Genomic DNA, 25,337 nt, shown 5'->3' on the forward strand with positions numbered 1-25,337 from the left:
GCATTTAAGGAAGGAAATATCTATTCTATGTTTCAGCAAATCCACATGCATTGTGAAGAATGGCAGCAGGTATAGTTGAATTATCCTTAAGGAGCTCATTTAGGCTTGGCTGTTAATGGTTTGTAATGACTCCTCAGGAATCCTGCATATCAGGACTGGAAGCAAAAATTTCTTTAACTTTTCAGATGAGAGCACAGAACTTTTTCCTAGCTCCAATAAATAATATCATATTTCACTTTGAAATAGTAATATTTTTATGATAGAAAACTGATATCAGGTAATTTGTGAAAGTTATAAAAGTGTGAGTTCAAATTTTTGTCTCCTTTTATGCCCCGTATAGTTGACATCATTGTACCATGGCTGGCTTTACCAGTGGAAGGATATACAAAGTAGAATAAATAAAATTTTCTAAAACTTGGTAAAAATTTCTAAAACAGTTCTTCAGCAGAGGTGTGTAGTGTGTATATGATATTCGGAGGTGCTGTGTAAATATTTTATTGGCACTCTAGAGATGTATCTGAAATATTTTTCACACGCTTAACCCATTGACCTCAAAGTAATTTGTAAAGGTGGGAGAAATCTTGTGTTATAGAAGAAGTTATAGTGAAGATAACAAGTTGGTTTTGGCAATCTCCTTCCCCCCTCACCCCGCCAGCCCCTAAGTAATCATAACTTTTGGAAAAGGTTTCTCTGGGGTGTAATTTTCTAGACATAGTCTCAGCCAAAAAGTTTATTCTCAAAATTTGTGAAAATTTTCTTTGCAGAATTTACTGTTAAACTGCTAAGAAGAATTTAGTACATTCAAGATATAAACTGTGGTATTACACTTTGTACATTATTGGTTGCTTATTTAATATCATTAATATATGCTGCAGGCAAAGCAAGAAAGATAAGCTAGAAAGTATTAGATGCTTAGACCTCCACAGATTAGATTTTGTGGGGGTTTGGTTTTTTTTGCTGTTAAATGCCAAAACTTAAATGGTTATTTAATACAACCTATTTGTTCTGACAAATCTTTACATATAATTCTTTAGTGATAAGCTCTTTCCTCTGCTATTTGAAGCTCTTCTGTGAGCAAACTGTTCTTGCTCAGTTCTCTGAGCATTCAGGATGTATGAAGCGGTTAGAACTTGTGTCCCAGGTAAAAGACCTGGAATGTCTTGTTCTTTCAGAACCACGTCAACTATCAAACTCCTTTAGGGAAGCAATAAGCTTTGTGCTAATATGGTGTTGGACACTTCCTCATCACCTGCTCTGTCCTTGCACAGTGTAAAAATGGCATAATGTTGTCTTCCTTTGCTAACAATATTTCTAATGTATTGGGTGAATTTTGACAGTGGGGAATTATTCTTCATAAATCATGAGTTGCACTATATTTTTCTGTAAATCAACAAAAGATATCAACACATTTTCAGTGCTAGAAGAAATATCCAGACTTGATGTCTCATGTAAAATATGTAGCTTGTTTGACTTTTCTAGAAGTGACGCCTAGATGTAGAGGGTGGATCTAGAAGTGCTCCTTGCGGGCAAATGTGACATACAAGTGCTGTCCCCTGTGCCCTGATGCTGCGGGATTAACTGCAGCAACAATTTCCTTTTTTTCCTGCCTGTATTTTCTGAGGTAGGTCTATATAAAGAGCTGTTGAGGATGTGGATGTTTGGGAAAGCAAAGCTTAGCTGCTTGATGATCCCCAGACAGATGAAGTGTTTTTTCTTTGTTAATATTTTTCCTTACAACATCTTGTTTTCTAGTTAAATAGAGCTACTAATTATTTGGGGTTCGTTTCCATTAACTGCCCCATCAGTATTTAGGGTATGATGCACAGTGTCTTGGATACCACTATAATGGAAAGCACTGTTATAACATTGTCTGGGTACAGTGTGCAATTGTAGGAAGGTGAAAACATGAGGAAATGTATAACTGCAAACTTTTCCAAAAGAGGTATTTTAAATACTACAGGAATAAAAATAACAATGAAGAACCTTTTACTGAGTAACTAATGTTTAAAGATTCAATTTCATGAGGTAATGTCTTCAATTTCATGGCTTCCTTGCACTAAGTGCAGTGTAAATTGAGTCTTTCAGCACCTTATAGGGTAAAGGTCTCTAATAGGGTTGAAAATGTAGGGTAATAGTGCTATCTTGCTTCGTATCACAGAGCTTTGTAGCCCTCATCAGGAGAATTTTGTGTGCTCCTTTAAAGCATTGTCTTAATGGAACTTCCTGCTAACTTATCAGTGCAAATAGATCCTTAGCACTTTTTTTTTTTTTTTCACCACTTCATAATAAAAAGAGAACTAAAAACTGAAAAAGTTTCTAAGACATTCGGAGATAAGGTGAAGTTTCTAGAGTGACCTTGTACTTCTACTACTCTTTTCCCATGCCTGTTCAGTACCCTGTATGTTGTGCTATTTGCAAGAACCAGATATACTGGAGTACACTTGGAATTCATGTATTATTTTTTGATTACTTTGTGTGTAAAGAGAACTAAAAAGTGAAAAAGTTTCTAAGACATTCGGAGATAAGGTGAAGTTTCTAGAGTGACCTTGTACTTCTACTACTCTTTTCCCATGCCTGTTCAGTACCCTGTATGTTGTGCTATTTGCAAGAACCAGATATACTGGAGTACACTTGGAATTCATGTATTATTTTTTGATTACTTTGTGTGTGTGTAGGTTAAAGCTAGAAGCTATAACGCATCTCAAAAATGGATACATTTTACAAACTCAACATTTTTTCCTTTTTAGATTTGGAAAGGTTACTTGTGCAAAGACCTGTGGTACGGTCAGATTTTTTGCATGTGATCTTACTGGTCTTGATGAAGGATCCAGTATGACTCTCAAAAACTATGACTGCACCCAGACTGTTCCTCAAGCAAATTATGACAGGGTAATGCCATCTTCTTAAGACAGGGATCAATTGCAGCATCAATTTCCTCTTTTCCCATTGGTGCCTTCTGAGGCAGAACTGTACAAAAGGATGCTGGAGAGAGAAGAATAGGAGGATGAGATTGTGTAATGAGGAGTGATATTAAAAACCAATCTTGATGTGGCAACAGGCACAGTGTAATGTTGGGAGGGAAGCCACAGAAATGTAAATAAAACCTCAAGCTTTTTCTAAATTTGGAAGTAAGTGTAGTTTACTTACTTTTGGAGAGTGAGCCTAAAAAAGGCATCAGAAAATTACAAAGCAGCAGGACTCCGAGGAAGAGAATCCAGTTATTGACTCCGAAAAGATGGAGAGTTTATAAGTTTATCCTTGGTAACTCACTTTAAGAATATTTCCACTATAACAAAGGGTAAGAAGAAATGGAGTATGAAAGATTCATAATCAACAGAAAGAGAAGCAAGTTTGAAGAGACAAGTAATTTACAACATAAAACTGAAATATTGAAAGGATAGAATCAGAAGTTAACCCTGGCAAATTGAAATATGATGTAATTTCCAATTCTGCCACCAAAAATTACAGCTTGTAAAGTTAACTTTTGCCTTCTTTTATTTCCCCATTTTATTTTTTTACCTCTTGTTTACCTCCCTAATGCTACCTTTTCTGAGTAGAAAAATGGATCTGCCTGTAAGGGATGCACATGAGAATTTAAAAATTAACATTTTTCTTTTCACCTCAAGCTCTGATAAGTTTCCCTATATTCTTCCCATGTGCTCTTAGTCATTTTCAGAGCAAACCAGAATTTTGCTTTTTGTCAGCAACAGGCTTTGAGAATGTAGTCCAGGAGTTGTATTTAGAGGAGTGCCACCAGCTCTTAATGAAAATTATTAACCACTCTGCTCTGCTTTTAAACACAGATAAACAAACACTTCAGTTAATTCTTTTTATACTAACTTGTGTAAATGTTCAGTGACTTTCAGATAATACATGAGTATGTTTAGGCAGAGTAGGAAAAGAAATGTCAATACCAAAATGACTTGTCTTTTTCCTGGATGCCCATCTTCATTGTTCAGATGACAGTATGCAGCATAGGTTAAAATAAGTTAAGGGAGACCAGTGGTTTTTCTTTTTGAAAAGTTCTATTAACAAGTACAAGAGACCTAAATAAATGGCAGCCTTTTTAATTATTAGGTTCACAAAATTTAGAGATCAATTAGATAATTGCTTTTGTAAATCTTGAATTACTGCACGTAAATCTAATCGAGACCAGCTCTGGTCTCCTGTGCTCCTGCTGTCACTTTCTTAGCTGTTGATCAAATGAAAATCAAAGTGCTTTGATCGGTGCACCAAAGAGACTGTTGCAAAGACCATAATGTTAAAGTATTTGTGGGGTCTTTGGATAGGGTAATACTAAGTGGGGAATCAAGCATCTTGAACAGCTTGGTCACGTGCTGTTTAGATGATACAGGTCCTTGCAACAGTGTCTTCAGCTGTACTGGGTGAGATGCTCTGAACTGCTCTTCTGCCGAATCTTTATTTTCAGCTGGCCAGTGGTTTTATATCACTCGTCCAACACAGAGGTGACTCACTGCTACTTATTATCTTAAGTTATGTACAAAACATTCTGTAACTATCTTAAGTATGCTCAAAAGACTCTCCTATGTGACTGTTCCTTAGGCTTTCTAGTATGATACTATGCAAGTATCTTTTCTCTATACAGTACAGTCAATTCTACAGCAGGAATTTCCTGAGGAAGTCTCTGGGATGACCAGATTCTCCAACCAAATAGCTAACTAACAGTCTGCAGTGTACAAGTAATGCTTATCAGGTGGTCTAGCCATAGCATGAGTTGCCTGGAAAAACCTTGAGGACTGTGCCAAATTCCCATCTTGAGAGCTCCTCTAATAATTAAGCCAATTCTTTGTGGTGAGGCTACTTAGGAGTTCAGGCAATCACTTAGTCTCACATTTATCCATTGTTCTCAATCAGTCCATTTGCTCATCTAGGCAGAAACTAGCTGGGGCATTCCTGGACCACCATAACTTCTAACTATGGGAACTTGAATTTCATCCCTATATACCACTTATAACTTAAATTCCATAGCTCTTGCCACGGGATTATTTTTTTTTCTTGCTGAGCCAGAAAGGAAAGTCTATTTTGCTGAAGGTGTCCATGAAATAGTTTGCAGCTGCAAACAGAGGTCTGCACTGTCAGCTGCAAGCAGAAGTCTCATTTTCCCTCCCACACTGTATTTCAAGTTTCTGGAAATGCTATTTTACCACCTGTTTGGCATGAAGATGGGACTTCACAGTTCCAGTGTGTAGAATCTAGCAGATTGACTTGTCTTGCTTAACATAGATAGAAGAAGGTCCCTGTTCTCTTCACTATGCTGCTAGTTAAATGAAGTTTCAGAGGTGAGGACAGTTCGGGGACTGCAGATTAGTCCATGCATAATGGATGAAACTGTTAAGTGGATATTTCAGATGAAGTGGTTAGCACTGAAATAGCTGTCATTTAAATCATCATTCTTAGGTTTCTTCACTAACAGTTGAGTGTATGCATCTCTGAGATTTTGTATAAGCTGTCTGCCCAGAGTTTAAAGGTTCAAACTTTAGAATATTCCTCAGCTGTAAAAGCAAGAAACTTGTTAACAGTACTCTTATTTTTCAGAATTTGAGGGGATGCAACAAAGAATAGAGAGCAAACCATCTGTGTAATCCAAACCACGATCTGTGCCTTGGTAAGGCAAGATGAGTGTAAAACAGAGAGACTGGAAAACCAGAGAGAAAGCAAGTTAAAAATAATGATAATATATGCAGTTAAATATCTACTGTTGATTTAAGTATTTTACACAGTGTAAGATTTGTGTTCAGTTTTGTCTGAACAACCAAGCTTCGTCGTTCAGTGCTTTAATAATATTTAATTCTGCTTTGTAAATGGGAGTGGTTACCAACACAACTTGGGATAACTGTTGATGTGTTGTGCTGCCTCTCACTGGCTCACTACGGGCTAGTGGTTTGGACCAGAATCCCCAGTCTTGTACATAGAAGCTGACCATTATAAAATGCACCGTTGAAATTAGTCTGTTGCTTAATATGAATATGATTCTATAGTTCAGAATCATTAGAGCTTACGCAGCAATCTTTTAGTAAGAATAGTAACTGAATGGAGTACTTTTTCCCAGAGGTGATCCTTCTGGGTCAGGAATGAGACATAATAACAAGGTAATACATGGGAGGCTGCTACAGCTGCTGTTTTAAAGATAATTAAAATACATCAATCTCAAGTGGTATTCTTTGCTATTCAACACCCGCTTTAGAAAAATATGAAGTGAGAAAGTTACAAGCTGTATTAAAGATTCTAGTTCTACTGTCCTTTCAGTTTCTGTAATGTGACTCTAGACCTTTTACTCCATTTGCTGTGAACATTGGCTTTAAAAAGCCTATGGCACATCTGTAGGAGCTACATTCTGTGCAGGAATAGCAAGTATAGTTTCCAAGATGAAAGGTTTTGCACTTGGAGTAAGCTTTGCTTTGCATTCAGTGATAACATCTACAATTTTCGGTTTTGTGGCCGGGATATAACAATTCAAAACTAGTGCTTCTGCCTGAGAAGATTTCTTTTCTCCACACCTAATGGTTCATGTTAAGCCTTAATATGGCTGATATCATATTTTACAGGTCAGACATTGAAAATATTTTGATTCAGGTATCCCTCTCAAATATCTTAGAAAGCTTTCAAAATTATCCAGAACTGAAGGTTTCTCTTTCTGTCATATGTTTTTTTGTCAGAGAGGTACTTATATCCTCTGATGCAGATTCCTTCTCAGATAAAAATGATCTCTTGATTCAGTCTCAGCCCTTGGATATTGAAAGGTGTTTTTCTCATTTGGCTTATACTCAGTTTGCCAGAGCATATGTAGACTATGTAAATGTTGTTACTGGATCTTCTGGGAATGGCGCATAACTGCTTTGAATTTATTCAGTCTGCCTTGATTAAAATGTTCACTTCATATGGATTCAAAAGAATTTTTCGTGTCCTGACAGTGTTGTACCGTAAGATACCGATATAGGTGTATCAGTATGTATATAGTGTGTATACTTATTAAAGCTCATAATTTCTATTGTGTTACTTTCTTTAAGGTTAAATACAAACCACAGAATGAGACACACTTGATCCTTCCTCATCTATTATAAATTGTAGAGATTTCAGTCATATGCCTCAGTACTACATGTATTTATCAAATAGACATTTCATGCAGTCAGAGCAGAACTGCTCTGATACTCTTTCCATTCAGTTGCTTCTGACATACAAAGAAGAAAATTTGGTGGTTGCTTTTAACAGCTTTTACTTAACAGCATTTATTTTGCATGGTATTTGAAACTATGGTTGTATATTAAATCTGGTACCTGATGTCTAGTCAATTTGCAATGATAATTTCAGTGGTGGCTGTGTTGCGGTGTGTCCTGTTTTGCAGCATACACAGCCCATCACTGCATAGGTCTTATCCATGCACCAAAGTTGAAGTAATTGGAATCTATCTGCTGAATTAATGTAGTACTTCTGTAATATGTATTAGTTATATTTTTATGTAGATGCAGAAGATAGGTATATGACCGCAGTAACTTTGTCCCCATTTAATTGGTATTATACTGTGGATGGTACCAACAGATCTAGAATTACTACATAACATACCTGTCCAGAAGAGTAAAATTAGTTCAAAAGACGTATGTACATCCAAATTTCTTCTGAAAAATGGGATTTAGAATGTAGACGTATCTGGGCAAGTTTCAATTCTAACTATTTATTACCTAAGCCATTTCTGTGACCTCTGGAAGCAGATAATAACTGTTTTGTAAAATTACTTCTACAGTGAATAGACACTCATGAGTGTTTGCCACTGCAAGCTTACAGTAAATTAAGTTTACACTAGTGGGTTCGATGAACTGATCAAATGAAACTTTTAGAAGTAGAGCTATAATCAGAACTGTTTGCCACCAGAGCTGATTTTTGAGCATTTTTCTCAGTATTCAGAATGGAGTATTAAACAATATTAATAAAAGCCATTAATATTTTTTTTAAGATCAACGTAAAAGAAAAACCTCAATGTATCAGTGACATTATTTTTAACTTAAATACCTTCCTGTGACCTTGCATGGTAATTTTCTTATTAAGCTACTATGAGTAATTCATCATTCTATTAAGTAATGAGCAGAATACAAATGGTATTTTAAAATTATTGTTTACCTTACATTTCATTTTATAGAAGATTTTATACTTCATGTTGACACTGGTAAATGTCATTTATATAACATACACAGTGAAAAGCGCATAGAGAAAAATACAGAACTCATTGAGAAAAGGAAGGAAAGCAGCATTTAATAAACTTATTACTCATCTTCAGTGCTAGCTCTCTATAGCTTTTATTTTATTTTTTCAAGTAATGCCAAAGAATTAGCAGTATTTTTTATGATGTTTAAAATATTTTTCTAGCAAAACTGCAGATGCCAAGTAAACTATATCCATAAAATGTACTCAGAGATAAATAGTTAAAATCCTTGCAACAGTATCACAGAGGAAGCCCATTCCTCATGATGATCTATGATACCAATTTGTTGAAATTTTATTTTTTGTAGGTTTATGCAGATGGTTTGCTGCCTAGGCCTATTATCATGCTTATCACTCATCCTTTTAGACAAGGCTGGTCTCCTTTTATTAGGAACACAATGTAGTTTGATTCTTTATAGATTAAAGCAGAGCATTAAATATAAATCTCTCAGATGTATTCAGTCTCATCATAGGCTATATTCGAGCATCATTTTCAGGAAGATAAACTATGACAGTGATTTATGCTGTATTTTGATGGTATAAATCTCACTGTGCCCTTCCACGTGAGTTTTGAGAATAAAGATTTTCTTTATTAATGCTTTTGGTAGCCGTCAACAAAGCACAACTACCATTTTTTTGTTTAATGTGTTCTTTAGAGTCGTAGATTAGGATTACGCATACTGTTTGATTCAAACTAATTAACAACAGTACACAATCAGTGTGTATACTTTTTAAATGGTACAAATAATGATTGAGTTCTATGTACATTTTATATTTGATAGAAAAGTTTTGTGATTGAAATCTGATGTCTAGGAATGATAATAATGCAAAGAACCATTTATGCCTAGAAACAGGATCTGGCCATTAAGAAAATGGACAAATAGGCAGTGAGGCAATATAGTACCACAACTGACTGTAAAGAGGGAAACTTTCAAAGACATTTTAAAACATTTTCTGTGAAAAAAAGCCTATGGCAATTTAATGTAAAGTTGGTGTTTTCTACAAATAATTTGTCTCACTGTGAGTGAGAAAAAAAAGTGCTAATTGTAAAAACTATGAGAAATTCAATTCTATGATTTTTTTTCATTAATTGCAACTGAATTAAATTAGAGGTCTTCATAAATTTCTCACATCATGACATTTTGTGTAATTAGCTTTCTGTGTAATTTCAGTGTGTCTATTTTGTGAATATGAGATCCAATTAGCTATTGAATAAAATGATCTGGAGTGTATTTTGTTGTGTACAGCCTTTTAGTAATTATAATAGAGTTTCTGTAAAAAGTTTGGATAATGATGTTTAAGTATACTGATAAAAAGATAAAGGATCTGATGTGGGGTTTAGTTACAATTTTTAGTGTTACAAAATGGAGTTCATCATTTTCTTTCTCATACATAATGATAGCACCATGTTCGCAGATACAAATTGTCAATTTCCAGTCCTAACTTACTCTATTTGTTTTATCTTCAAAATACACAAAATGAAGAACAAGTTATTCCGTTAGAAAATCAGTGACATTTTGAATCTTTTGTATAAAACGCTGGCTCTAGCTGTAGCTGTCAGGTGCTATTCCCAATATGCTGGGAGCTTTTATCAGGTGAGGCTCACTATGCTCCATCTTACCCAGGAATATCAGATGGTAGATGAGGAAGGTATGGAACAGTGTGAAATTTCTAGATGGAATATGCTAGGGTCTAGGAGAGTAATTTCTTTGCTCAGCACTCACGCACGAGTGGGGTTACAGACCCAAGCTGAGCAGGGGCTGTGAGTGCCACGCAAACTTGTATGAGGCAGAAGCAGCTCTGGACAACACTTTTGTTTCCTATTCCCTGTTTATCTGGCTAAACCCCACACAATCACCTTTGCTGTAGTTTCCCATGTATAGAAAAAGGGTTGAGAGCAGAAGGTATGAAGTATGAACTGCTGTCTACTCTGAGAACAAATTTACAGCTGTTTTCAAGGCTTGTAAAATAGCACAACCCTGAACCTATTGCTAATTGATAAGAAAGAATTGAGAAAATGGTATAGTAAATAGAGAAATGTTTCACTGGAAATTTTCCTTTGCTTTTTAAATGTCAGCTCTCTGAGGCTGTTAAAAAATGGAGTTTTGAATATGAGTATTATAACATGGAACTGTGGAGTCCAGACAATCTCCCCACATTCAGCATTTCCAAAGTATGCCCTTCTTCTCTGCCAAGCAATGTTATCTGGGCAGAGTTTTAAGGAAAGTGGCAATTTTCTAGGATTTCTGGAATTTGTGTATATGTCAGTGTGCACACATATGCATAGACCAGCTGCACAGCTTTTTGCACAGATATTTCTGTCTGGGAAATGTGGCAACCCTGCACATGATTCTGCAGGTTATCACTTGATAGGACAAGTGCCACCTGTGGGTACCTGTCTCTAAGTTGGCAAAGATACTGTGTCATATGAACCTTGAAAACTGAGGGCAATTTGCTTGCCTGGTGTTTCAGATCCTTTATCTACAGAAGTATTTGCTAATTAAGTGCCTCTTCCTCCACCATAGCAATTTTCTGAATTCTTAAATGCAGATAGATTAGTCTGAAACATGCAGTTTTGCCTTGTACCCCAATGGTTTTAGTTTATTCTCACACTTTAACCGTAACTTTAGTTAAATGTCAAAATGTTAAAAACATCCCAAGAGATAGCCATTCTGTCACATAGAACAAAAGCCACGTTTTGTCATGAAGACATAACTGGCAGAGATTTTATTTTTTTTAACCCACTCTGCTGTTTAACCTGTAATACTTTCTTTAAAAGGATCTATGCATATGAATTACACATCTGTATCTGAAGTTCCACTGTATAATTTTTAAATGCAGTATTAATTGACTTGGTCTCTTGCATTGTACTTTCAGGTTCGTATTTTTACCTATCTGATTGGAAGAGAAGCTGCTTTTGCTGATAACCTGAAGTGGATGGCCTGTGCCAACAAAGGTTAGTTAACCTTCAACTCTGAAAACCTTGTTTTCAAAACCCTATTACTGAGCCTTCCTGCATATCTGACCCTTCTACAGATATGGAATCACTGACAACTAATCAGAGAGGGAGGGCTGTTTTTTCTCAGGAAAGGAGAAGACTTGCTTACTTTGTAGTATACAATTTAAAAAAAAAAAAGACAATTTAAAATGTAATTTTTTTTCTTAAAATATGTGTGAAGCTTTTAAACTAGATGATTTTAAATTTTTGTTCAGAGAGCAAACTATTTTAGCTGTTATTACTCAATCTGAGTTAGTTTGGTTCCTAAGAACATTGGGTACAAGTCCTGTTGAGTTACACATGGTATCTAAAACACCAGACATCCTGTCCCTTGAGAATCTGTCAGTGTAATTGAAAAAATAGTTTTATATACTTTAAGGAAGGAGTATTAAAACATGTAAGATACTGAGATGCTACAGTAAAAGGATTGACTAATATTAGTAAGAATGATTCAGAAAAAAACCAACAAAACCCCTAATTAATCTTCAGGTTTTCCCTTTTCTTTCCTCTTGGGGAAAAAAAAAGAAGTTCTTTTTTTCCTTTGTGCCACATTACATTATGATGAATTGCATCAGGTGCTATCCATTTAGTCATTATTTCTTTAACTACTGTTATGTCCAGCTGATGGAAATTACTCAATTTGAAGTCTTGTCTTAATCAGCTAATATTACACCATAATTTAGTTTAAATAATAGTATAAGAATCCTTTGAAGCATCTTTTTGAAGACAATTTAATCAACAAAACCTTTTAGCTTTCTAGCTCAGCTCTACAGATTCATAAAGATCTAAGTACAGCAACTCAGAAATTAGGACCAGGCAATAGAGGTTGCCTTAGTAGATCATCTGGTCCACGTCTTCCTTATTCCCAGAGGGGAAAAAGTGGTCACCTTTGTCATTCTTCTGGACTACTTTGTTCTTTTCAGAACCATGTTGCTCTGAGTCAGAGTCTTACTCATATGAATCAACTAAACAGTTTAATGACTGTTTCTTCTATGATTTTTTTTCTCCCAATTTAATAGTTGCAATACCTGTTCTCTGATAGCTTACAATGCAAAAATCTTCTACGTCTAATCAGTAATCAAATACTTTTTCATAGCTTTGAAAATTACAATTGGAAACAGCGTAAGTCATTATGTCAGACAGTATGGAGTTAGTTCTTTTTTTCTTATGGTTTTCAGCTACAGCTTGTCCATTTTCTTTTAGTGAAATGAAGGATTACAGCACAACAGATGAGGAGTGGAGTAAAGCTGGTCTAAAGATCGGCTGAATGGCTGGACTGCGGTTTACTGCTTGCATGGGTGGGCCAAAGTATGTTGTTGTCACTGAGGGTCAATGACCCTAAAATCAATTATCCTTGTAGTGATTTTCCACTTGGAAGCACAACGTAGATGAAGGCTGTTTGCAGGTTTTCCAGCTGACTGGACTGTGGACAGCAGTCCTTCCCTTCAGAATGGGTCACAGGGGTAATTCATACCACCTTGCAAAACTTCTTTAGCTTCTAGATTGTGATGGTGAAACCTTGAAAAACGCCAAGCATGTTTTTCTGTTACATTTTTATGTGTAAGTAGGGCATATCTAGAGGGAGTTGGCTTAATGAAGCAAAACACAAAACCATTTTAAATACATTAAAACATTCAAGAACCCAAAAATCCCTCAAGTGGGTTGTGAAATTTGCAGTGATTTACTCTGCTGTATCATAAGCACATAAAGGAAAAGAATAAAGATTTACTAAGATCCTGAAGTGAACAAAGGTAAAAGTTTCTAGTGCTCAGAGTGCATGTGCCAGATTTTAAAGTAAGCAGGCACTACCTTTCTGTCAGCAGTCACTTCCAGCAGAAAGCTGGAAAGATAAAGATGGGAGTTAATGTGTTACTAAGAAAACAAACAGGATTAAATGTTTGGTTTTTTTCCCCAGTTAAATTCTCTATTGCATTAGTAACGTGACAGTGTCTTTTTTAATTATTATTATTTTTTAAATTTTTAATTGCGGATCATCACTGTGGTTGGCATATTGTAAAATGGACAAAGGAGAGGGTTAATCAGTACAAAGGGGCAGAGGCTGAGAAAGCGACGGAGAGAAAAATGCTTTGCATCTCGGTGGTCCGACAGCGGCTCTGCTCTCTAACTGCCAGCAGAGGACAGATCAGCCCCCAGGCAAGTTGTGCCCCAGCTGTAGCAGTTTATAGACTATTGTATTAGCAGAGGAGAGCTGCGTACAGGAAGCCCCAGTCACATCCATTCCCATTATTAGCATGACCCCAGCACCTCCTGCACTGTGGGCTCTTGTGGGGGGTGGCAGGCAGCCAGTTACAGATACTGTTCACCTGCTCGAGAGGCCTCTTAGGTGGGGGGGCAGGGGGGTGTCTCCATGGGAGTTTTACAGCTGCAGTGAAACAATGAATTCCCTCCTTAGTCACTATGCAAAGAGGATTTTTTAATTCTGTTATTTTATTAGTTGCAGGAACATTGCATCTATTTTGCATGGTGTCCGGAAAACGAAAAGAACTACAATCCGTGTAAAAATCCATTTGAGGCATTTTTGAAAAGTTATGAGTCAAGTGGTGGACATTTTAGAGAAAAACAAGCCATCCAAAGAACATTGCAAGGACTGTATAATATGGAAAGTCAGTCCACTTGCAGAGCATAAGTGTCTGTCTTTAACCACATTATTATACATATCTCATGCTTGTCGTTAGAAAATCTTTCCCATTTCCTTCATGAATCTATTCCTGCTGGGGAGGAAAAAAGCGTAGCGCTGACTGTAAGGGGCTCTAAGGTGGCATAATTCACACACCAGGGAGCTGAGAAGCAGGTGTTGGAGTGCAAAAATTTAAGCATGGGTTTGCTGCTATTGCTTGCATGGCCTTAGCAGCTATGCTCAGGGACTTCAGAGCATGTCTTTATCTGATGGTCAAACCTTGGTATAGGAAGAGTAAGGTTTTTAAATCGATGGGTTACCTCTGATCTCTAGATGCAAGAGATAAATTTAGTAGTGTAGGAAGCTAATTCTTGTGAGGTTTTGCATTTGTTACACATAGCTACAAATTCATGATGAATCATAAAAAAGTCTAAAAATAGAGTGAAAAAGAACTATGAGTATTGCCTAATGCTGTCCTTAGCTATAATATAATAACTCTTGGTAGAGTTTTCCCATTAGGAGAAGATGGAAAAATAAATATTAGAACAAATATTAAAAATATGGGAAATATTATTCACGTAGCTTTTGCAAATCCTTTCACTTTGTTGCCAAGAAAGCTAAAACTTAAGGAAAACAACTTTTTATAGAAACCAAGTAAATAGATGAACCGTAAATTCACAGAAGATAGGTAATTTTTCATATTCCATGAGTTATGAAAACTGTAAAGTCATTGTAGATTTTTCTAATGTGAACTATTTAAAAACACATTTAAAAGGAGATTAAGCAGAAAAATCATCAATGCAGGAAAGGAACTCTTCTTAAAAATTACAAATGAAACCCAGCCCTGAGACCACATTATAAAAAACCTAGAGAGAATCCATATGGTTGTGTCTTACGACACCATCTTCATCTAAGTCTTGTCTTTTGCATATCTTTAGCAGCAACTTTTACATTTCACTAAACTCAGTTGCTTGAAGCAACCTGATTAAAAGAAATAAAGCCTCTAACACGTTCGTTCTTTCACCTTTTCATCTGTTGCAGCCTGATATATGCATAAATCTGTGAAATATAGATATGATTAAAATAGGATTTTTTCACACCCTTTTCCTTCCACTTGCTAACCTTGAAGTTTTTAGCTGTCATACTGATTGGGCAGGGAGCTCTGCATGGCCAGCCTGCAACTACGCGTGTGCCAGTGTACATGTGCTGATTTACCATCTGGCTATTTCCAAATAGAATGCTCAATATCACTTCTTCCAATTTTGGAGTAGAAACAAATTTTTGATTGTCTTTATTTCTTTGCTAAATTTATATGACATTGATTCAGACTTACTTGCTACCTCTTTTAGTCTTAGGAAGTTTGGCTAAAAACGGTTTTCTCTATTGTGCGGTTTGGAGATATGGTTTGCAGGTAGGACAAGAAGAAATACATACTTTGTCTGTAGCATGCTGCCCGGAGAGTTCTGTGTAAGCTGTGATATGCCAGCATGCGTTCTTAGAAATACTACAAAGAGAAATACCTAACATAATACACATCCATATCAAAAATAGCTACAAGTGGTTAAGTAGGTGTCTCTGCTCATGTGGGCTATATCTGGTCCAAATGGGTCCCTTCTAAATGAAGGAAAAGAAAAAAAGTAAAAAGAAAATTCAGCCTTATCAGTGTCTTGTAACACGTATAAATCTGTATGGCACAACACTGAAGTCTTTCACATTGAGTTCTGTTTTCTATTTCTTTTTTTTTTTTTTTTTAGTAATCTAGCTAAATTTTTTCACTTGAAAAACTGACATAAAAACATTTCAGGAGGCAATCAGAACACATGCTTTTTTTACAGCAAAGTATTCTTTATCTCAAAGGTAATTTATAGGCTGTGATTAAAAAATTTTCCAGGCATAGACATCAAGGAGCTTCTTAAAGGAGTCATTAAATGTATCTTTCAGGTTTTGATGTTAATGGAGTAGGACATTAAAAAGTGTTAACTAATTGTGACTTCAACCTGTATGGGTAAGAAAATAGTGTTTGATTAAAGGTGCCCTTTCTATCACGTTACATACAATACAAATTTTTTCAAGCAGTTAATTTCCTCTGAATTTTCAAGCTTTATTTTATATGCTCATATATGTTTTTGTTCACTGTACAGTACTCAGTGCTCCAACTGTAATTTTTGCGCATTGTTGTAAGACAAGTGCAAACTTGTCCTAAAACTTGTCCATGGGGACAACTGAAAGTATGTGTTTGGTAAAAGGAGAGATGAACATACGCAGAGGTCCCCTAATTTAAATTTCCTACAGAGAAATAAGCAGAGTTTGGGTGCACTTTCCTTCTAGTGTCTTAGTCCCCACTTACAGCTGCTGTACACTAGTCTGAGATGGAGGAAGAAAAGCAAAAGGCTGATTAGTCTATTAGTGCTTCTATTGAATTTTTCTGAATTTCTGAGTGGCCTGTGCTTTTGAGTATGTAACTTGAAACATGAACAGTTCTGAATATGGCTTCTGAATATTGATTCTATTTTAAGCTTTTTGAAATGAGACATACCAAAATTCAGGCACTCTGAACTGCTTTAGGAAAATGTAGGTCATCACCTGTAAGATGAGTGATCTGCACAGTTCTAAAGTATTTTGAATCCTTGAATAAAACCATTGTGAATCAGTGTGTATACATACATACATACATGTATATATATAATTTATGAAATTCTGTGTGTGGATAGCTCATATTGGCAAATAATCATATTTTAACTATTTCTTGACATTTACACAAAATTAAAAGGACCAGACAGTGAAGCGTCCCTTATTACTCACAGGAGGGAGAAACCCATACTTTAACTTGGGAAACTCAGCATTCCAGATTAGAGCAGGCTGCATTTCGGAAAAAGTAATGTACAATTGCTTTTTCCCATAAGTGTTCTAAGCCAATAATTCATGAAAGTACACTATAATTTATTTTTTTTTTACCACATAGATAGAATTCCACTTTCTCCACTAATTAAACTTACGTCAACCATTTTACTGGAAAAGCTTGCAGAACCTTAGACAAAAAATAGCCATATTTTGAAGCAGGAGTTAAACCTTGATGGCATATATAGTAGTGAGTTAACATTCTCACGCAATACTGGACTTAATAGGAAAAAAAAAAAATCAATAAAATTCCTTAAGCAGAATATTGAATATTTTAACAGTATGTATGCTATACTAGGAATATTTGAGATCATAGTATATCGCAAGAAACTCCCCACCACCTCTGCTTTTTCTTATTAAGTTGAAAATATGCTTTAAGCTACTACCATGACTCGTTTCATTTTATAGATCTCTGCTATAAACTCTGTTCTTACACTGTGTCTTAATTCATACGTAGGTGAAATTATGTATGTACTTGTACTGCATGAATTATTAGCAGGTGTATTGAATCGGACTACAGAGCACCTTTGCAACACAGCTCAAAAGTTCTTTGCAGCTGCCGTGCTTTCTGCTGAAGCTTAATATTCCAACTCCACAGAAGTTGTGTGTGATCTTGTCAAAAGACTAAAATTGTAGCAGGGCCTCTTTCATGAACATTCCATATTGGACTTTTCTCATTGAAAAAAAGGAAATTATAGGAAGGGGAAGTGATGCATTTAAATAAGGCCTGATGAAACACTAGCCTTGAAATTTGTCAGTCCTTCGTCACCCTTGCATGATGTGGGTCCAGATGCCAAGTTTGTGATGTATAAAGATACTTGACATCTTAGCATTGAAAAGGAAGTGGTGACAGCTCAAATAGCTGTGGCCTCTGCTGTTCTCAGTGCTGTCAGGTTGTAGGAGATGTTTTAAGGGATTAACAAAGCTGTGATCGCTAAGCCAAGCAATTCTAGTTTTAATCTGCATTTTCTGTTACCTGTCATTTGTAAATAACATATTGCTATTATCTGATGTTTAGTCACATTCCGTAACGATGAGCATTTTAGAGTATATGCATCTACTCTTTTGTTGCTGCAGTTCTAATCCTCTAATGTTTCTTGAAATTGGACGAGACATTGTTGGACAAAGTTAATACCAGTTTTAACTTTTAAAGCATGCAGCATTTAAAAAAAACAACACCTAAACTTCTTTACCATTAAACAAAAAATTTTTTCTGGAAACAGAGAATTTAGGACAGGCAATGTAGTGGTTCATAGCAATATTGGAACCCAGTCCTTCAAGACTGGCAGAAGTTTTATAGACTTGTGTTTTCACCAGTTATTACTGTTTGAGACTGCTTCTTCTGAAACATTACTTTTTTTGCATTTCTTCTTTGGAAATAAACAATCGGAAAACTTAACAGACATAAATCACATCATATTCCTTGTTGCAATCTTCCTTAATTTGTTCTGTCTAGTTTATGACTTGGAATTGTGTGTTTTCACAGGGTTTTTTACTCAGATCTCTACCTTAGCTGATGTTCAAGAGAATGTCATGGAATATCTCCATGTTCTTAGCCGACCAAAGGTTATTGACCAAGAGCATGATGTGGTATGGACGGAAGCATATATTGACAGCACTGTAAGTCTGCATGATAAACGTTTAATATAGGCTTACTGCATATAATGAGGAATTAGGAGCAAAAGTGTTCTGGTAGGAACACTAGTTGAGCATCTGATTTCTGTTGATGGAATGTGCCAATTCAGTGTAAGAGTCAGGACTCGATATCTTTATGTTACAAGTAAATAATTCAAGATTACTGAACTTTAGCAGATATTTTTATGATGTAAATTACATATAAAATAATGAAACAAACATGAGTAACAGCATAATTTTAAAATTTGTGATCTTCAAATGTACATTTATTAATCAAAAATAATAACTGAACAGAAATTTATTAGCTTGAGTAACCATTTTTTCTATATATTTTAAAACATGTGTGAGAATATATCCATATGAAAGCATAGACTGACAAGAATCAATATTTTTAGTATGTGAAGGTGGATCAACATCTAGGGGACAACCGTGATGTATTGGGGAACTTGAATGAGAAGATTCTCCTCTTAAAGTGGTTTGAATGGGTGATATACAAACAAAATTGTAATAAATGTCCAATTTTAATTTTACATCCCTGTGAAACGTTAGAGTTGAAGCAGAACTTTCTTGCTCAGCAATGACTGAGCACTTATGATACTTCTGTATCATTTGTGGTTAATCATCAGATTTGCAGACAAAGGTTGCTCATTTTCATGGGTTGGTCTGAAACAGCATTTTATCTACTTTTCTTATGTTTATTGTGATCCAGTTTAAATGTTATGGTTTGTGTATTATCTGTAGAACAAGAGTTTGTAGCAAATACCTGTTATTTAGTACAAGTGATGCCAAGTATTCAGTACAGTGAATAGAAGATCACAGATGACTAGTGGCAAAGCTTGTTTTCTATTTTTTTAAATGTTAACTTTCGTGAAAATGGGGCAAGGTAGGAGAGTCTCATCAGCTTGATTTTTATATTTGGAGGTTTTGATTGTTTGGTTGGGATTTTTTTTTTGCCTTGAGTCTGGGATGCTTCTAGAAGGTTTAGTTTTAAATCAATATAAAAATATTCTAGGAAAAAAAAATCACCCTGGGAATAGAATTTTGCTTCATTTTCACAGTTGCTTAGGTCTTTTCGATTCTTCAGTTGTGGCCAGGGATGATGTAAAGCAAATACTAAAACTGCAGTTATGAAGGAGAAACAAAACGTTGCTTGGAAATACCACTTTGGAGCAAATTTACTTATCTCTGTTTCCTTTTTTTTAAAGAATGCGAATCCAGTCTCGCCTTCGTTTTCTTTCTTTTGTTGAAAAATAAGGATGAGATGAACAGAAACAACCTGTTATTGCTGTTACTTCAGGGCATCCCATGAAATGGGGAGATAACTATGAAAACCTAGTTCGTATTCACTTCTTGATTTATATGCTTGAAGTACTCAGTTTGTGTATCTGTTGAAGGGGGTTTGTGTATTTGCTAGAGAGAGTAGCAGGAAGAGATCCATGTATGTGATGTTTCTGTGCAATTCTGCTCCTTGTACTTTCCCTATGAATCTTCCATTGAAAGTGCTGCAAACAAAACTTCCTCCTCTTTCAACACCAAGTCCTCCCTTTAACCTAACAACTAGGTACAAAATCCTGCTTCAGAATTAATTTTACACTTTACTATCTCTTCAGTCTACTAATGTGTGGTTCCTCAATCATTGCAGGGAGAAAAATATTCAGAAAAGTTAGTCTAACTTTCAGTGATTCTCTCAGAGGTTATGGAAAGGCTAAGGAAAATGAACAACTTAATGTTGTGTGAAATACTAATACAGCAGGGGTGAGGAAATGCAAGTGAATTTAAGAACACTAGAGGGAGCGGAGGGAAGGAATCTTGATAAAACAGGAAAATAAAAAACAGTGGAGCTGCTACATTCTTGAATAAAGGAACTGTTTAAATCTGAACAAAAGCTGTTTTACTGCAATCAAAATAAAATACTTTCAGGTTCTTCTCTTTCTCTTCTTTTCTTGCTCTCTTGACTAAAGCTAATTAATGTCACTATACATACACATATGTATGTTTATACATATACACACGTATATGCACATGTACTCCTATACATACTTACATGCACACACCTATTTTTAAGTGTCTGAAAACTCTGCTCGGGACACTAATGGGTTGGGTGCTGTAAGAAAAAAATTAAAAATAGGATACCATGGTCTGCTTAATTGCAAACTACCTTTCTTCTCCTTCTTCCCCTCAAAAAACTTTATAGACAAAGAAACAGGATAAATTGGGGTACTCACATGCAAAAATCTGGAAATATAATGAAGGAAACCTTGTAACAAACCAAATGTGCCTTGTGCCTTGGCTACAGCTGCCTGAGTGCTATTTTCCAGGACAGATTCCCCTGGCCATCGCTAGTGTCTTGGCACTGGAAGTGCCATCTAAATGACCCTCTCAACCCCATAACTTGTTGATTTTCAGACCATTTGTTTCCCTGCTCCTCCGTGGCTACCCTTTGGACCTTGCCAGGTTAGAAATGGTAGTATATTTCCAGACAGCTTAAATGTTCTTATCATCCAGCTGTGCCTCAAAAACCACGGCGAGATTCTCAGGGCTGTAATCAGTGTCACTGTGCCCTAACAGCATGGAGAGTACTTCCCCATTCCCTTCTCATCAAGTATCAGAGCGAATTGGCCAGCTGTTCTGCTTCTGAGCAAGCACCAATTAGGCTGAAACATACTAGGAAGAAGCTGGACAGGAACAGTCTTAGGATACAAAACATTTCCCCTGATGCCCCAGACTGTTTTTGCACAGGACAAAGTAATCTGTAAAAGCTAGAAGTTAGGTCATGTAAGTGTTTGATACCATTTAGGAATAATCCCAGGAGAATTTTGCTACTAAAACAAGGCATCTAATTCTTACATCTGTTCACCTTTCCTGTAAGAGGATGTCTGCAAAATGTTCATACAGCTGCCTCCTCAGCCTAGCTTTGACACTCTGAGGCGCTTCACTTATGTTAGAAAAAAGTACAGCATTTATAGAACTGGAAATCCCTGGCAAGATATACAGCAAATGTAACATGGAGGAACCTGGGTGTATGTCAGGTCTGTGTTGTCTTTGACACTGTCAGGTTTACGCCTCTGATAGTTGAAGGGATTATGAAATAAGTGACACGAGGTCTCTCTGAGTGACTCCTTGCTTTGCAGGCAGCTGAACTGTGTTCCTTTTTTCTGCCCCTGGACTTTGATCTTTCCCCAGTGTTTCCTGCCTTTTTGAAAAGGTAACCAGCCATCTCTTAGGGTCCATTTTAGTTATCCTCCATCAGAAAATTCTTTGTGTTTCTTCCCTTAAGCCCAGGATTTCATGTTGGAAATGTTATCATCAGTGACTCAAACCCTCATTTCTTTACAAGAAAGGTCTTTTGACATAGGAGTGACGTGATGTAATCTTAAGAGATGTCACTGACTCTCAGATAAACGGAACAGATTTCTGAAATCATTTGAACTTAGGTCTGTGGAGAACTGGGCCCGATGTACTTGGTTTAGTCATTTACTTGAGAAATAGTCTTTACAGGCTTGTCTTGGGCTAATTCTAAAGTCAGCTTCACAGTAGTTGGAGTGCTAGCAGCTAGGCTAGCAGCTTAAGTGCTGCCAATACTTTAGGCTAAAATGTTGGGATTGAAGTATGTGATATATGCCAGCCAGTGTCTCGTCTTCTGATTTAGAGTCCTCTGATCCTGAATTCCACACCTTTCCCTAGGCTTGGTCTCTTTTCCATTTGTACTTCTCTAGTCAGTAGTTTGATATGCATTAGTAGTGAGTAAGCTTTGTTGGATCTGTGCAATTCAATGGGAAAAGGTGTTTGTACTGCCAAGAGTGAGGGGATAGGCAGATGATTCTTGATTGTGGAGTCTAATAGGAAAAGAGATTGTCTTGGTACATGTTCGTGTTCAGCTGTAAAGCCTACAGGTGCTTTAAGGGCTAGCGTAGATGGTTGCAGATGGGAGATGTGTACAATGCACCCTAGACAGTGAGATCTGGACAGCACTGCAACAGTCCAACATAACTTTTCTGCCTCAAAAGTAGCTCACATTGGATCCAATACCATTGCTTCAACATCACTAAAGCCAACAAGTACATAATGCTTCAAAAAATGCTTCAATGGGGATGGTTAAAAACAGAGTTGGATTTCTAACTGAAAGCTTGCAAAGGTACTCCTTCCTGAGTAGAAAACAATTCTAAAAGTATGAAAGTATTTCAGGGAGGGAACAATTTAAAAGTGGTCAATGACTTCTTTTAAGAATATGTGCATCTATAGCAAGTCAATACGAGTAAGTATATTGGGGGGGAAAGGAAAAATGCCTGGGCATCAGAATATTCAAGTAATGTATAGAGGTAGTCTTTTGGGGATTGAGGGTAATCATCTATAAAGCACAGAAGCCCTGAACTCATTCTTATGGTAACATCTGGTATGTGGAGAAACATTACTTTTTGCTGCAGGAAATAAAGAAAAAAAGACTGGACTAGCTCCTGAGTTCCCACTGTTTAAAAGCTTGTGATTGAGAATTTGGTTATTGGGGCATATAATTTCAACTACTTGGACCTTTGTTGACTCTTCCTGGTGAAATTTGTTTCTCATAAATGTACCTGAACATATTCTCTGGTTCTAATGCACCGTTGAGTTCATCTCCTTCAGGCTATTAGTTTCAAGCTGTGAGCAGCTTCAGGCATACGTTTCCATGTTTGCTTTGTTCTATTTCCAGTTGAGGATTCCTTTGCATAAAAAGAGCAAATTATTATTTCATTTAATATTTGGAGATGACTGATGCTTCAGAATTTAAGAGTTCATTTTAAAAAAAGCATTCTGAGTCATTGCAGGTCATGGTTGGTTATAGTATCAATGATGAGTGGTTTTTACTTTTGTACTTCGGTGTTATATGTCAATCCTTTATTTGCATTATCTGCACCTTCACAGAGACATACATTAAATTAAGTATTTTAGTTCTATTCTAAAATTGCTCTTTAAAAAAAAATATAACACTCTTTTATTTCCTTTTTTGAAGCAGGGATTATTTGGAAATATTTTTCTGACCAAGTGGCTGATACTGTGCTAGTAAGGCACCTGTCCAAGAATCTTACTTCCCTTTATGGGGCCAGTAAATTGAAGTAGTTCCACTGGGCTAAAGCTTAGACAAACTATTTCTAAAATGCTTATGATGGATGTTACATTATTACATATATGATCAAGCAATTTCAATTTATTCATCTTCATCCTTAAAAATAAGTATAAATCAAGTACTATCTAGGCATACTTTTTACTCTGGTTCAGGTTCTTTGCAGAGATTCAGTAGGAAGTATAGGAAGCACATGCTTCTCAGATAGCTGTCACATCAACAGCCAAATGTGTTAAGTATAGAAATTTAGATTCTGGGATACAGTTCTTTGTCCAGGGATGAATCCTGAGCCAGTTCCAGAAAAGCAAGGGAAGCTGTATACATGAAGTCCTGTGTATAACATACAGAGATATAACAGAAAGTCCCACAGACTAAAAGCGGTAATGCTGGCATTTTTTCCATCCGGGAGTTTCTGGTGAGGTATAAAAATGCTCTTTAGTGCTTCTTCTATTCAGTTTTCTTTGTGTTCAATGCACAGAAGAGCTTTTATGAAGTATCAGAAATTAAATAGTACCCAGGTTCCACTAGCTTCTATTCCCAGAGATATCTTCAAATACTTTTGGTGGCATAAATTAATTGTGCTATTATAATAAGTGGGTGTAATTAGCATTTTTATCAGAGTAAAAGGATTCCCGGGCCTCTATTTCAAAACTAAGTTCTAGATTGGAGTACTGGTATGCATTAAAATACATCAGAGTATTCAGAATGCTCATGTATGTCTACAGCAAGTAAATATTGATAATCACTGCAGAACTGAATGTCAGGAAATGTCATTAATCAGCAGCTGTGAAAAGAAAATCTACACACCAGCAGTAATTTTTTTATTTTTTTAAATGTTTTAAAGACCAAAAATCTGTGTTACTTTTCTCCCGATCCCACTTTGGACTTGGTTACAAGCTCTAACTCCCCCTTAGTGGCCAGCATATCTTAATCTCTAGTAATTTACAGCTTTTTTTCAAAGAATGTCATCACTGCTGATGCACTCTGAGGTTCCCATGAGAATTTCCTTTTCTTGCTTTGACATTTGAGTGAATTGGGTTAGGGAAGGAAAATCCCACGTGTGGATATCAGGCCTTCCATCAGGCAGGTTTGTTCTTAAAATAAGGATCTTCAAGCTCTGCTTTGTCTCCCACAGATCTGTAGTAGTCTTTTGAAGACTCTGATATGGGAGAAAAAGTAGAAAGTAGCCCAGGGAATGTCTTCTTATCAGCAGTTTGGATTAATTTTCCTGGAAAAATGTAACAGCTCTGACCATTTCATCTTTTTTGAAGCTTCTATAAGAGCATGATTGCAGTTTGAAGTTGCAGACCATCTGATCCAACAATTTTGCACTGGGATCTTATAGATTTGGGACAGTGCTTGAAACACACTACATCAGTAGTGATCAGTGTAGCTACTTGTACACAGAATAAAAAAAGATTATGCATATTATATGTACGTGCAACATCCCTTTATGCTAATGGTTAGTGGGCTGTCTGCGGAAATCTCATTGACAGTCCAATAAAAAAAAACCTTTGAGCCATGACTTTTATGAGTTCTGTGGCCTAAAATTTCTAGTTGCCATAATTAAGTATTCTTGTTTTCTCCTAAACAATTCTGATCTGTTTGTTTTACTGCTGGATCTAGAATAAATGAATTACTATTAACAACATTAACTGTTTCAAATTCAGTGAGATCCGTGTCAACTGTCAAAACATAATGAGTGCTCAAGATAGTAAATGAACAAACCTCTCAGCTGAATAGAATTAATGCACTCTCATTATCTTTCAGATGCAGCTCAAAATAACAATGGATGTTGTTCTTTTTTGTTAGAAAATGCACATCTGATTTACTTCTGTTAAGCAGCAGGGTGCTAA

At 36.2% G+C, this 25,337-nt stretch overlaps 1 protein-coding gene across 5 annotated transcripts in view; it reads left to right on the plus strand.

The window, feature by feature from the left end:
• Nucleotides 1–25,337, plus strand: part of CACNA2D3 (calcium channel, voltage-dependent, alpha 2/delta subunit 3) — a 476,829-nt gene that overhangs the window by 306,149 nt on the left and 145,343 nt on the right. For all 5 annotated transcript variants that reach the window (XR_001412184.1, XM_014943248.1, XM_014943246.1 and 2 more), the window contains exons 12-13: nucleotides 11,092–11,170; nucleotides 18,235–18,368. Coding sequence is in view for 4 of the 5 variants with exons in the window: in XM_014943248.1 (XP_014798734.1) it covers nucleotides 11,092–11,170; nucleotides 18,235–18,368 (213 nt within the window). In the remaining variant the exon portion in view is untranslated. The remainder of the gene's footprint in view (nucleotides 1–11,091; nucleotides 11,171–18,234; nucleotides 18,369–25,337) is intronic.

Source organism: Calidris pugnax, unplaced genomic scaffold (genome assembly GCF_001431845.1).
Source record: "Calidris pugnax isolate Ruff unplaced genomic scaffold, ASM143184v1 scaffold128, whole genome shotgun sequence".
In the NCBI taxonomy this organism is placed as follows: domain Eukaryota; kingdom Metazoa; phylum Chordata; class Aves; order Charadriiformes; family Scolopacidae; genus Calidris; species Calidris pugnax.